Source organism: Equus przewalskii, chromosome 5 (assembly GCF_037783145.1).
Source record: "Equus przewalskii isolate Varuska chromosome 5, EquPr2, whole genome shotgun sequence".
In the NCBI taxonomy this organism is placed as follows: Eukaryota; Metazoa; Chordata; class Mammalia; order Perissodactyla; family Equidae; genus Equus; species Equus przewalskii.
In genome coordinates this window covers 8,373,636-8,388,330 of record NC_091835.1, presented here as the reverse complement: position 1 = coordinate 8,388,330, position 14,695 = coordinate 8,373,636, and the positions used below count along the sequence as shown (strand labels likewise).

The 14,695-nt window shown below is 59.8% G+C and overlaps 1 protein-coding gene across 1 annotated transcript; it reads right to left on the bottom strand.

Moving 5' to 3' along the window:
* Positions 1–868: 868 nt before the first annotated feature.
* On the bottom strand, positions 869–13,367 carry WNT10A (Wnt family member 10A). Its single transcript, XM_070618318.1, has 4 exons — positions 12,718–13,367; positions 11,416–11,678; positions 4,230–4,609; positions 869–1,948 (listed from the first exon to the last, which is right to left on the bottom strand). The coding sequence occupies exons 1-4, from the start codon at positions 12,828–12,830 to the stop codon at positions 1,451–1,453; spliced, it is 1,254 nt and encodes a 417-aa protein (XP_070474419.1). The 5' UTR covers positions 12,831–13,367; the 3' UTR covers positions 869–1,450.
* Positions 13,368–14,695: the final 1,328 nt, after the last annotated feature.

The following is a 14,695-nucleotide window of genomic DNA, read 5'->3' as shown; positions in this document are numbered from 1 at the left end:
AGAGACCAGAATCCAGACAGTGAGTCTCCAGGCCCTCCCCCGCCACCCTCCTCCCAGCCACACCTCCTAGCCCCACCTGCTCCCCCGGGGCGCTGGGCTGGCTGGGTTGAGCTGGGTCTTGCCCAGGATTACTACTCTCAGAGTGCCTCCTGTCTCTGCTGACGGGTGCTGCTCTGCACCGCCACTCGTCCTGGCTTGTGGCAGAGGGCTCAGGCACGAGGTGGACAGCTCTGGCATCAAGGGCTCCTGATCCAGCCCCTTGTCAACATCCCCACTGCCTCCATCTGGTCCAGGTCACATCTCTGGTTTGGAAGATGGCCATAGTTTCCTAACTACCCTCACCCTGCTGCACCCCCCCCCCCCCCCCGCTGTCATCTTCTCCCCCTTCATTCAATTCCCCATACAGCAATCCATGTGGGAATCAGACCATGACACTCACCAGCTTAAGACTCTCTGAAGGTCCCCAATTCCTCTTAAATAAAATCCCAACTCCTTACCTTGGCCTAGAAGGACATGTGATGTGACCTTACCCCCAACCCACCTCCATCCCCTCCCAGCTCCTCTCCTGCTAATCTGCCCTTCGATTTCTTTACTCCAGTTACACTCTTTTCTGTTCCTCCTGAGAAGGACATCATTCTGGCCTCAGAGCTTTTGCATTCGCATGGCCTCTGCCTGGAAAGCCCTTCCCCTCAATCTGTGCATGGCTGTCCCCATCATGCAGGTCTCAGTATGAGTATCACAACTCAGAGAGGCCCTCCCGGACCAGCGGCTTTATCTAAAAGGGGACCCCACTCCCCACAAATCACTCTACACCCAGCACCTTGCTTTATTTTCTTCATGGCACATAGCATTGTCTGAAATGACCTTGTTTGTGTATTTACTTGTTTATTGTCCATCTCCCCCAGCCAGAATGTAAACTCCAAGAGAGCATGTGCTGTGTCTCTCTCATTCACATCTGTATCCCCAGTACCCCTCGGCCCCCACAGAGTGCCAGGCCACAAAGAGTGCAAAATAAATATTTGTCAAATGAATGATGAGGGGCAGAGGCTGGTGGGGGTGGGGGTCTGAGGCCTCCACAGAATCACGTCAGCTCAACGATGTCCATTTCTTCTTTTTAATCCTCCTTCTCCTGCCCATCAGCTTCCATTCATTCCCTCCCACTCCTGGGGAAGGGGTGAAGGGATGAAAGGAGACAGGCCCAGGGGCTGCCGGGCTGAAACTTGCTCTAGGGTGTGGAGCAATCTCCAGCCCAACTGAGCTATCTGAGTTGGGGCAGGGAGCCCACAGAAGTGAGTGGTGGGCTCCAGGTGATTGCAGACTTGACGACCCTTGGGGCTGGGAGGTTCTTATAAAATCATTGATCCAACCTCCCCCCCAGGAGCCAGGGCGACCCTGCCAGGCCAAGATGGCAAGCCGCGGAGGGCCAGGCTCAGGGAGGGGAGCCTTCCGCTCACTTGCAGACGCTGACCCACTCGGTGATGCGGCACTCCTCGCAGACCACGAAGCAGCACCAGTGGAAGCGGCAGTGGCAGCGCTCGCTGCGCGTCTGGCGCAGGATGTTGTGGCCTCGGCCGCAGCACATACTGCCACAGCCGTCGGGGCCCGTGCTGCTCTTGTTGCACAGGCGGCCCACGGTGCCCGCCGAGTCCAGGCGCGGCTCGCGCTCGCAGAAGTCGGGCGACTTCTCGAAGTAGACGAGGTCGGCGGGGCTGGCGCGGCGCCGCGGCCCCGGGACGCCCGGGGCGGGCGACGGTGCCCCCGCGGGGCCGGGCTCCAGCTGGCCGCCGTTGCGGTTGTGCGGCCGGATGAGCGTGGCGCGGTGGAAGCGGCTGCGCAGCAGCGCCCCCACGGCGCGGAACTCCGGCGTCACCTGCCAGCACGTCTTGAGCTGGCAGCTGCCTGACGTGCCGTGGCACTTGCACTTCCGCCGCATGTTCTCCATCACCGCCTGCAGAGGGAGGCACGGGGAGGGGTGACGTCCACGGCCAGCCCCACTGCCCTCCTCCCAACGACTGGCCTGCGAGAATCTCAGAGGCTTTTGAAACCAACTCCCATTGAACAGCAGCAAAAGCTGAGGCCCGAAGCGGGGCGGGGGCGGGGTGGGGGGGGGAAGGGGGGGGAGGCGGGCAGGAGAAGAGCCCTACCTGCTCTTCTGCGCTCCCACCCACCTCCCACCAGGCCAGGCCCTGGGGGAATTCCCTCCTTCCTGCTCCTCTCCTCTCCCGCCTGCCTTTTCAGCAGCTGCAGGGGGCCCTTGGGGCTGGAGGCTGTTGCTTCCTGAGGGGGGATCCCAGATCCTCAGGGAAATTCCCTCTCCTTCCACCCCTCGGGTGGGGGCCAGGAGCTGGAGGGTGCTGGCCCAATATATCCCAGCCCCAAAGCCTCTGGCCTCGCTCCAGGCTGTGACTGGGGGGCTGTGGAGGGTCTGAGAAAGCCCCTTTTCCTCCTCCAGGCCCTGCAGCCCTTTGCAGGGAGCCTAAGGAGGAGGGTAGGGGCTGGGGAGACTTCCTGCCCCACCCCCTTTATACGGGCTGGGGCTTATTCTGCCCAGCACTGAGTGTTCTACCTGAATACAGAAGGGGACCCAGAGAGCTAGTCCCCCGGCCCAATGGAAGTGGAGAGGTTCCCAGGCCCCCAAGGGAGGTAGTCCTGGGAACACAACCTACCCACCTCCTGCCCAGCTCTCAATCTGCTCTGGAGTCACCTCCCAAAGAACCCCTTGGCATCCTCCTCACCAGAGACCCCAGAGGAAGTGGCCACATCCTCCTTTCCCCTACTCCACTGCGAAAACACCCCCAGGTGGGGAGAGCAATGATCTGGGGGCCCTCAAACCTGGGCAGTAGGGCCCTAAGACAGGGAGCCTGCCCCTCCAAGTCTTAAAGGGCCCCGCAGCTTGTGTGTGCAGCCTGTGGTGTCAGCACCATGTGGGAACCAGCCCAATGCCTCCTCTAGCCAACAGCCCCAGAACATCTGCTTCCCACAGGCAGCAGCCATTAATTAACCAGTTTAACGAGGAGGAGGAGGAGGAGGCCTGTTGGTCTGGGCTGGGATAGTATCGAAGCTTGGGAAAAGAGCTGCACAGAGAGGACAGGGCTGGGTGGGAGCTGGACGTGACCCGAGGGAGTATATGCCGCAGTTTACCTCACCTCTACATCAGGATGGGAAGAGCCGAATCAGCTCAGAGTCCTTGTGGAAAGAGAAGGTGAACCGGCCTGGACTGAGAGGCCAGGAGAAAGGGAAGTGAGATGGAGACAGTGCCAGCCAGAGTGAGGAGAAGCCAGAAACAAGGCCTGAGCAGGCCGGGCAGGCCGGGCAGGACTGGAGAAGGGAGGGGACCCAATGGCCTGGAAAGGAGGGAGCTGAGCTACCACGAGGGCTAAGGAGGCATCTCAGTGCAGGCATGCACAGAGTGGAGACTACCCTGTGAGCGGAGGAGCACGGAGCTCAGAGGAGCTCAGAGCTCAAGGGCCCAGGATGAATCCTGCCTCTTCCACTTTGTCCTACTCACATCACCTTGGGCTAGCTTAGTCTCCCTGTGCCTCAGTTTCCATATCTTAACATGAGGTTAATAACCGTACCTTCAAGGTAGTTGTAAGGAGGCGAATATATATAACCAGGCTAATATATGCACTAACTGCTCTGGACAGCGCCTAACACACAGTAGTCAACAAAGGCAGGCTAATAGTGCTTTCCTTTCTTTCTTCTCCTTTTGTTTTTTCCCAGATGAGTGACCTTTGAGGTAGTATGCACATTTGAGGGCAGAGGAGAAGAAGGAAGCAACCGTAACCCAGTACCGCAGGAGGGGAGTCCCAGCAGAAGAAGACAGAACCACAGAAGAGGGGTTTTCTGCACGATCCAGTGCAACCTTCTCCCTTTATAGGGGAGGAGACAGAGGGGCGGAGCCAGGCCTAGACCCCTGAGGTCTGAGAGCGCCTCCACTGCTCACCACAGGAAATGGGAGGAGCAGGCGGCTCAGCAGAGCATGAACTCATCCAGGGAGGGACTGTCTCATCCCTGTATCCCCAGGCGAGTCCAGGGCCTGGCGCACAGTAGGTATCCAACGCACGTTTGTTGACTGAATTAGCAAGGGGCAACGAGAAAGTTGCTGAGTTAGGGGGAGCAGTGTGGTCCTCAGGGAGAGGGAACCTGGGGGAGGGGAGGAGCCCTAGGCAGAGGGATTCGGAGCAGGCGGGGGGGGGGGGGGGGGGGGGGGGGGGCCCCGCTCTCACCTGCCTCCCCACTCGGTTGTTGTGGAGCCTCATGCGTGCGTGGATGTCTCTGTGCGGCTCCCGGGAGTCCAGAAAGTCCTTAGAGAAGCGCTCCCCGAAGCCCACGTCAGGGCTGCAGCCGCCCCACTCCCAGGAGTCCTGCAGGCCGGGGCTGGCGGGGGGCAAGGCTGGGTGCTCCGGGACTCCGTGGCTCAGCCCCTTACCGCGCTGCAGCGCGTCCAGCTGCAGGCGATGCAGCTTCCGACGGAAGGCCTCCTCGTCCCCGCGCCGGGACGCGTCGCAGCCACACGCCTTCAGCTTCCCCAGGGCACACGCGTTGGACACCGCGTGCACGACGCCGGCCGCTGCGATGGCGTAGGCGAAGGCACTCTCTCGGAAACCTGCGGGTAGAGATCCACGAAGCTAGGTTCTGATGGGCCTGACATCCCATCCTTTGGCCCTCCCTGCCCGACCTTCTCGCCATACCTAGGGAAAACGGAGGCCCAGCGTGGGGGGAAGGTCTGGTACAAGGACATAAAGAGGGGCAGAAATCACACCAAAAGTTGTGCACACAGCATGGGATGGGGGAGGTCACCCGGATAGCCCTCCTTTGTTGCACTCCCTTCCGTTTCATTAATATCACCCTTGGCAAGCTCACGATTTGTGTCTATAGCTCTCCTGTTCGACAGAAAGTATCTAGTAATCATTCTTTTTAAGATCAGAGACTTAATCAATTACCTTTCACGTGATATTTGCAATTTTTTAAAAAGAAGGCAAAATTTGACCAAAAGAATAAATTACCAGGATGGAATTCCAGGCCTCAGGAGATGTTAATGGGCAGAAGGGTAAGTAAGAGGAGATGTGTCCCCCTAAAGCTCCGGGCCCCAAGATTGCCTGCCTGGTGCCACCCCCTTAGGACCACCATAGAACAGTCTCTGATGGCCAGATTTGAGAGGCAGAGAAATGAGCCAGCAGAGCCTATCCACCGGACATCCCTGAAAGGCTGCTCTGAAAGGGCCCTGCCCGGCTGCCCTGCCTGCGGCTGGTGGAGGCCAGCTGACGAGGTGGTTGAAAGGATGCTGGAGGTGAGCCAAGCGCCCTGCACTGGGTCAAGCATATAGGAGTGGTGAAAACTGAGAGGGAAGGGCGAGCTAAGGGAGATATCCTCCCCGAGATGCTCAGGGGACACAAAGACTCCCTGAAGAGCCACACTGAGGGGCCCAGGGCTGGGCCAGCCTGGCCACTGACTTGTCCACACTGCTTTCCTCCTTGGTGTTCCCATCCTGAGCCACCCTCTAGGAAGGCCCTGGTAGGTCTGGGCGGGTGGCTGAGGTAGGCTTACTTGCAGGGGAGGGTTTGGCTCCCAGATCTCCAAGCTGCTGCTTGCTTATTCTGCATCTGAGAAAGGACCAGCTAGGAGTAGGGTCTGAACTGGCAAGGGTGGGCACTGGGAGAAGCCAAGGGCAATAATAGCCCCACACAAGGAGGAGAATCTACCTGCGCCATGGGCCCTATAGGGGAAGCTCAGAACCTGGCCAGAGGCTGATGGCTGTGGGGAGGCCAGAGAGTCAGAGGAAAAATCTCTGGGTCCTCCCACCCCAGCATCAAACACTGGGAGGACAAACTCTCAGGGGTCTCACAGATCCCAGGGAGCCAATCAGGACTGGACAGAGACCCTAGTCCAATCTGCCAGCTCACTCTGTGCATCACAGGGTTCTGTCCTCCTCTCCCTGCGCAGCCAAAAAAAAAAAAAAAGACAAGATGTGTAGTAGTTAAGAGTATGCACTCAGGAGCCAGATTACCTGGGTTAAAATCTTGGCTCTTCCACTTACTAGCTGTTAATAGCTATGTGACCTTGGCCATATAACTTGACCTCTCTGTGCCTCAATTTTCTCATCTGTAAAACAGGGTTGTTATTATCTGCCTCATTATTGTTCCAAGAATTAAATGAGTTTGTAAATTTAAGGTACACAGCATAGTACTTTTCACATAGTAAGTACTACATAAACATTAGCTACTATTGAGAAGTTCTTTCTGCTGTCTGACCTCACTGACTACTGCCGCAGTTTCAGGCCATTTCTTCTTGTTTCCCCTAATCAGGGACAGAGCTCAGCAGCTCATGCCCCACTCGAGAATAAATCACTTGCACCACCAGAAGCCCACAAAGCAGACTGTCCCTCTCTGTCTTCTCCTTCCAGCTTGTGGCATCTCAGGACCTTTCCCATAAGGAGCCCAGCTATGAGCAGACATGAGGGGATGGCGATTGGGCTGGAGCCCTCAAAGGGGATGCTGAGAATTGGTGGGAGTGGCCGAGGAGTAGACACTGCTCTGGGAGGTGGGGCCCAAGGGAAAGGAGGGCAGACTCAAGCTGGGGAGCACAGCCTGTGTTCATCTCTTGCCTTTCCTCTGCGGAACTCTGAGCACTCCTCTTATTGCTGGACAATGGCAATACTCAGGTCTCCAGAGGCAGCCGAGGCCTCAGAAATCAGCCCCCAGCACACACACACCGTGAAAAAGGGGGATACCAAGGTCACAGGGGTTATGGAGCTGGACTCAGCCCCAGCTCTCCCAGCTCCCAGGCCTGGCAACTTTCTGCCGGAGGATATTTGGCTCTAGGGAAGCTGAGTAAGAACCCCAGGTAGCCCCATTCCCAGCTCCTAGGTCCAGTCTACACATGGGACCAGGAAAGAGCAAGAGGCTGGTCCAGGGGATGCTCTGGGCCGACCACCGTCTCCCAGGCTCTGTTACATTCAAGGGCAGGCCTGGAGGAATCTAGAGAAATGTAGCCCACAGCCTGCGGAGAACACCCTACCCACCCCGGGCCACGAAAGACAGGGTCCCAGGGCCTCGGGCAGTTGTCACAGCCACGTGTAGGGATGGCCAGGCAGGGCTTGTGTGGCCATCCTCTGCTCCAAGCATCCAGGCCTCAGAGAAGTCCAGCCCACTGGGTCTGCCCCCAGTTCCCATTCAGGGCCCCAGTTTCGGTCCTGGCCTCAACTGTCTGGGGCAGACGCAGGCACTGTGCCATCTGGCCAGCTGGAAGAGGAGAGGGGCGGGGCCATGGCCAGCTGGGCTGCCCGGAGCACTGGGGGGGCTCGTTAAGACGCACAATTAGCTGCCTTGCCTTTGATCTGGGACAGGGACTGCCAGCATCTAAGTGGAGTCAGCTGCTGCAGCCAACGGCCAGGAAGGGGCTGGGGGAGGAGGTTTGAAGGGCAGGGGAGTGTGGAGGAGAGAGGATTCAGGGCTCAGTGGGAACCAGGAGGGATTAGAGAAGCTTGAGCCCCACCCATTTGAGTCAAAGAGGGAGGGAAGAGGAGAGGTCTGGTCTCTGTTCCCTCCACGCAACTAATCTGTGCACACTCATGCGCCTGGGCTGAGAGAGAAGGGAGAGAGTCGTGTGCATGGGGGAACACTTAGGGGTGACACTAAATATGGCTACACGTTTGCACAAACATGGATAGGTATTTGTGGGTGTATGTCAGTTTCATTTCTTGGACTACTCCTCAAAAGGGCCAGCTCACCTCTGGACACACGGTGGAAGATCATGGTGGCATTGTGGCTTGGGAGGCGGTATGGCAGGGCTTGAGGGCAATCTCTTAAAGTCAGCTGGCCTGCATTTGAGTCCTGGCTCTACAGCTCACTTAAAGCTGTGTGACTAATGGCAAGTTACCCAACCTCTCTTAGTTCATCTGTAAAATGAGAATAATAATGGGACCCACCACATGGGGATAATTCAAGGCTCCTAAAGTATAGATAAAGTGCTTTAGAAGAGTGCCTGACACACAGCAAGTACTTAATATGTATTGGCTAACTTATGGGGTACCATTAGAAGAATAGGACCTTAGGTGACCCTGAGACGTGATTGCCTGTGCCTCTGTCTCCCTATCTGAGCGCCACCACATACCCCAGGCCTGGAGGCCCAGCACAAAACCAAGACTCCCAGAGGATGAATGCAAAATGGAGGTGGGAGAAGAAGGAGCCAGAGCCTTGGAAAGCAGAGGCTGGACTCTCAAACTGCTGGCTTCCCCTGGGCTGGGCGCCTGGCTCCCTCCGCTGCAGGGCCCTGTACCTCTTTCCATCTATCCTGAATGGGTCTGGGCCTTAGGGAGGCCAGTACTAACCTGTGCAGGAGCTCCGGGACCTGCTCTGTGAATCTACTACACTCCCCTCCATCCAGCCCTCTCTGTTCTCTCATCCCTCTCTCTCCAGGGCCCGAAGCAGCCCCTTCCTCAAATCTCCCTCTGGTCCCTGCATCCTGAGTGAGAGATGGAGGGGTCCTCTAATCCTCACAATGAAGACCTCCCCTCTAGCAGATGTTCCGCCCAGCACCCCACCCACCCAGGTACCAAGTGTCTGGTTCCTCAGAACAAAAAGCTGGTGATACCAGTGACCTTGACATTTAGATCACAGCTGCCCCTGGTCTGGGTAAAGCAGCCAGCCTGGGCTGAGGGGTCCTCCCACAGCTGTTTTCTGACTCTTTCTAGGCCCCTAGAGGCCCCTCTCCCTCCCCTCCAACCGCAGGTCCAGCCCCCCCTTTCCCCCCATGCCCTCTCCTTGGCTGGGTAAAGCCCTCTTCCTGCCCTGCCTTCCCAGGCTTGTCCACCCCAGATGCTCAAGCACCGACCCTCTCCCTGTATATCAGAACCCCATCCCTGCAGCCCAACCCATCTCAGGGAAGGCGCCAGGGCAATTAGATGGCAGGAACGGCATCAAGATGGAAGGTCCACGGGACCACATCCTCCCAGCAGTCTCTGAATTTTAAACATGGCAGAACGTGCCTTCAGGAGAACCCCATGGCAGCCTCGGTCAGAAGAGGGGTCAGCGCCCTAATATTCCACATGGGGGAAACTGAGGTCACTTGACCTCACAATGGACAAACCATAGCTTGAAAAGAAGGGAGACTTGGGGAAGGACCCAGTCCAGGGGCTGGCTGCCACCAAGACTGGCCCCATGGGATTCAAATTTAGCTAGTTCTCCAGGGGATGAGCCAAGACAGACCAGGAAATGACCTTAGAGGAAGGTGAACCCGGCTGTGGAGTGAGGGAGAAGCCGGTCGTGGAGCAGGGCGTGGCAATTTCTTTCCAGAATCCCAGAGGCTCCCCGAGGAGGGAGAAGGAGAAATGAGGTGTCCCAATGAGGCGACAGAAGCCACAGAGGTAGGGCGGTGTTTCGAGGCCAAAGGAAGGAGCCCAGCCCCGCTGCCAGAGCCCAGGAGCATCTGTCCCGCCCCCTCCCCGCGCTGGGCGCCGCCCCGGCCGGCTAGCCCCGGCAAGTCTCCCCCTTCCATCCCTAACCTCCCCCCAACCCGTCCCCCCAGCTCACCTCCCGCTTATTAAACTGCAGGTGAACCCGGGAGCGCCTGGCGCCTCGCCAACGCCGCGCGGTTCCACCGCTCGGAGCTCGCCCCCAAAGTTAACGTCCCCGTGTCCTCCACCAGGCCACACGGCCCTCACGCGGGCGAAGCGATCGGGACGCCTGGGTTCACTCAGTCTATAGGGGACAGGAGGACCAGAGGGGAAGAGGGGACATCGAGGCCGGGGAGAGGGATGAAGAGCTTGCTTTGGCTTGCCTCGCCTCACCCCAAGCGGCCGGGGTGAGAACCTCAGCGCCTGCCCGAGCCCCAGGGAGCGCCCCCGAAGCAAGGGCTTCGGCGTCAGCGCCGGGGTCCGAGCGCGGGAGGGAAAATGGGGCTGCGGGGAGCGCGGGCGCCCTGGAACCCGGCGTGGGAGCGGGCGCGCGGCGGCGGCGAGCGCCGGCCCGGCCCGGCCGCGGCATGAACGATGTGGGGGCCTGTCACTGCGTGTCGGCGAGCGGGGCTGGCCGCCCGGGGTCCCAGGCAGCCGCCCTTGCACCGCTGGCGCGCTGGGATGCGGCGGCGCGGGAGCGCGGGGCCGGGGCGGGGGCGCCCTCTCGGAGAGCCGCGCGGCTGGGGCCGGGAGCCGTCTGCCGCGGCCCGCGGGGATTAGTTCGCGGCTGCATGCCGCCACACGCGTCGGGCTGGGCTCGGCCGGGGAGAAACAGCGCCCCGGGCGCGCGGGGGAGGTAGGCGGGGGAGCGGGGGGCGGGGGCGGGGGCGGGGCGGGCGGCCGAGGGCTGGGCTGCAGGAGGCCGGCTGGCCCCTGACTTGGGGGCCCGGGGGATGCAAAGAGGGGTCCTAGGGAAAAGGGAAAGGCCCCAGCTTTGTGAGTTCTTTCTGAAGTTGGGGTACATTAGAGTCTGACTCTCCCAGAAGCCTCGCGCCCCAATGCCAGAGTATAGAGGTCTCCTTCCTCCTCCACTGTCAACTCAGAATTGGACTAGTCCCAAGGAGCCAGGTCCCCACACTGTCCCACACCGGGTCCCTGCACTGTCCCACTCAAGCAGCTGAGAGCAGCAAACACAGATACCCAGCTAAGGCCCAGCCAGGAGACTGGACCGCCATCTTTCCCAAAAGACCCAAGTCAAGGCCTAGGATACCAGGGCAGGAGGTGGGTATGAGCGGAAATGAGTGACAAAACCTCCTGCCATCTCCAGCCCAAGCCACTCCAGGGATTGTCAGAGTGGGCCCTGGGTCACCCAGAAGTTGGGGAGGAAGGATAGGGAGTGGGCTGGGGCCTCTCTGAGTGAGGGGAGGAAGGGTTGGCAGGGCCCCCAGGCCTGCTGGGCAGGAGGCAGGCACACACTCAGTGCCTCTGATTCAGAGATGGTTTTCCCGGGTGGCGAGGATGACAGGGAGGCTGGTGGTATACCCACTGGGAAGAGTGTCTGAGGACATACAGATGGCTTTACCTTCTGTCACCTATACCATTTGGCAAAAGTCCCTGACCCCTTTTCATGATGATTCTGGGTACTTTATCATAGGCTTTCCATCCTAAACGCTGTTTACTAGGTAGAGGGTAAACTGAGGCAAGTGACAGATATGCCTATTTCCTGGGCCTGAGATCTGCTGTGTCGATGACAGGGCAGGATAACCCAGGAGTCCAGCTCTCAGGCACAGAACCTGCCGCCCTCAGCCCACACAGCCCAACCTGGGGCCACATCTGTCCTGTTTGACCCCCTTGGCCTTTCTGAGACCAGAAAGCGGCAGGAGAGCAACATGGCTGGCAGATGGGCCCCTGGAGAGGTTGCCAGCATGAGGGAGTGTGTTGGGGATGGCTGGCAGATAGGTTCTGGGGTGGGGGTGCTGGAAGAGGCGGGCACAGGGGCTAGGGTGAGGGGCAGCTACCTCTGCTGAAGATAGGACTCTCGTAGGGGATCTTGTTGCGAGTCTCGAGACTAGAGCAGTTCCAGCGCTGGTCCCGGAACTGGTGCTGGCACTCATGGATGGCGATCTGGATGCCCTGGATGGCCGAGGCAGCCACATCAGGGTGGCGCACACACACCTCCATCTGCCGCCTGCTCAGGCCCGGCAGGGTCAGGCACACCGTGTTGGCGTTGAGCACGGGCTCCGGGGGAAGGCGGAGGCCCAGGATGTCGTTGGGTGCCGACCTGCAGGTGTGTGGGGTGGGGGTGGGGATAGGGGTGGGGGTGGGTGAGTGTTTTGGGGGGCTAGGAGGGCCCCATCTAACAATACACACTCTGTCCCAAAGGCCATAATCCCTGTGTGCTAACCCCTGCTTTCGAAGGTTGGGCCCATCAGTATACCCCTAAAGCATTCTCATTAACTTGACCTTCTCGCCGTCATCCAGTCCAACACAACCCACCCAGCTGCACAGCTATACAGGTAAACGTGCAAATGCGCACACATCCGGGATGCCCACTCACAAAGTATTCCATAAGCACATTCCCAGGTGTCAATGCTCACAGATGCGGTGTCCCCAGGAGACACTCCCAAAGGCATGTCTCAGACGGTCACATTCTCGCAGACACACTTCTGCACACATTGAGGTGCACACAGCCTTAAGAACACTTACACACATGCACACTTCGTCACACATAGTTACACATACACACAAAGACACAGGTACACACACGTGTTCATCTTGATCATCATACATTGATCCATGAGCTCTCACATTCACACACATGTGCACAAACAGACTGCTGTTTACAATACAGCTCACTGGGCTGACTTGATCACACACACACACACACACACACACACACACACCCTCCAGCTGCAGTCTCTCATTGACCCCACCTGGGCTATTCCCTTCCAGCTCCCCTGCCCCTGCCCCCTGGATCACCAAGGGGAGAAAGGTAGTGGGAGCTTACTCCCAGGGTGGGAGTGCATGCCCCGGGCATGGCAGGGACTCCAGGTCAGCAAGTGCTCCCCACACACACACACCTTTCCTTTCTAGTAGCCATTACTCTGCTGGGCACTGCACTGTCTCCCTGAAATGCCCATATTCTGTCACCAGTTCAACCCCCTCCCACGAGGGCACTGTCTTTCACTGGGCACCAGCACTCTCCTGCGACACTGTCCCTCCCTCCTTCCAGGGTCCCCTGGCCCAGCAGAAGCGCCAGCGGCTCCTTTAGCTGGGGGTCCCAGCTCTCCAGGAGGGCGGGGCATAAGGTGAGGGCTCACCTGGGCACGGCGGCAGCCAGCAGCAGGAGGAAGAACAGGAGCGCGCAGAGCGCGGGCCGCGGCTGGGGCCGAGGTCGGAGCCGCAGCCTGGGGCAAGGGTGGGTGCTGCCCATGGCGCGCGGGCCGTGACGGGCCGGGAGTGGGGGGCTCACAGCCCGGCTGGACCAGCGAGCCAGGGGCGACGGCGCATGATCCGCGGGGGTCGGGGCGGCTGCGACACACAGCTCCGACTCGGGTCACGGCTCCAAGAGCAGACGGCGCCCGCCTCCCCGCTCCATGGGGCAGCGCCCCCGGGCACCGCCCTCGGGGTGGGGGGGCGGGCAGGCGCACCGGGCACCTCCTGGCACAGGGGTCCGGGGAATTTCCCAAGGCCCCCCCTGCGACAACTCCCGGTGCCTCTAGAGGGTAAGGGGGGCCCGGAGGTGCTGCGGGCTGGGAACGAGAGGCTGGGGTGCCAGGGAGCCCCCCCCAGCGCAGCGCCGTGAGCCTGCGCTTCCGAGGGCGGGCGAGGCGGGCCAGGGGGTGTGGGGGGGCGGGCCGCGCTGTCTGTGCCCGGCCCCACCGCCCAGAGAGAGTGACTGTCCCGGCTCAGGGAGCTCTGCCGCCTCCCCTTTCCTGCCCCCCCAGTAGAGTGTCTTAGGGCTCTACCCCACGTGACGTCACGACGCGGGGGGTGTGGAGGCGTGGACGCATCCTGAGGCCACTGCGTCCGCTCTGGACTCGGGGTGGGGGCGGCCGCGCGGAGGGCGGGGGAAGGAGAGGTGTGGGGGTCTGTGCGCGCGTGCACGGGGAGGTGCCAGTGCGCTGGGATCGCTGGTCTGTGTGGGACGGTTTGTATTACTGCGAGGTGTGTGTGCCTGGCTGAGACGCAGCTGCTGGGGAGCCGTCCCCCCCAATATACACACCTGCAGGGGCTCAGGGGAGGGGTTGGCCCCTCTGCTCGCCTCCCCCACCTCAGAAGGGACTTCCCGGGCTTGGCTGGTAAGACAGGTGTGGGGTCCTGCAAAGAGCTTTGCCAGCCTCTGAATCTTGCTCTCCTTTGCAGTGTGACCTTAAACAGGTGCCACCCTCTGGCCCTTTGTGGAAGGAGGTTAGTGAGGCCCACCTCATCGTCAGTGAGCCTATGAAGGTAGACGTGCTGGGACTCCAGGAAATGCTTGTCTGGGAGAAAGCACGGTGGGGTGGCATATTCTGGGAGAAAGGATTAGAGGGTCTTTTAATCCTAAAACTGTGCTTTGAGGTCATCTTATTTTGCCCCCTTTTACTTCACAAGAAAATATTGAGGCTCAGAGAAGGTCATGACTTACTCAAGGTGACACAGCCAGTTAGCAAAAGAGCTGGAACTGAACCGAGTTCTCTGAGCACAACAGCAGAGCCCAACTCCGAATACCACTTGCTCTGGACCTCCTGCGGATGCTCCAGGGCTTGCCTGGGCCCTGCCACCTGTACTTGGTCCACTGGGAACTCCCCAACACCAGCCTCCTGGCTCAGGCCCATGCCTCTCTAGGCTCCCTTTCTGTCCCCCTGCCCCAGCCGAACCCCGGGCCCGCCTCCGTCTGTGGGGAGTGTGCTGGACCCCAGCAAGGGCCTGAGAGCTGGAGGGTTAGGGGACAGAGGCTCTGGCTTCTGTTTCTGATTTTAACTTGGGCCCTGATAGTGAATCCTACTCCCCCTGTGGCCTTAGCATCCTCCTCTGTAAAATGGGCACAGGTCTCCCCCTCTATATACACGCCTCCCTCCCACCCTCACTGCCCCCTCTCTCTGAGGAGAGCCCCTCCTGGTTTAAGGACAAAACTCCCCGAGCCTCTGGGCTCAGAGACAAAAGGGGCCCATTCCTGGAATTACCCATCCCTGGGGAACTGGGGGAGCAGGGTGGGGCCTTCCTTGTCCCCAGACTGTCAGGTGGTGGGGGCTGCCTGAGCAACAGCAGGCTGACGGCATAGTCCCCCTCCTTTCCCCCATCTCTGCCGGCAGCCAC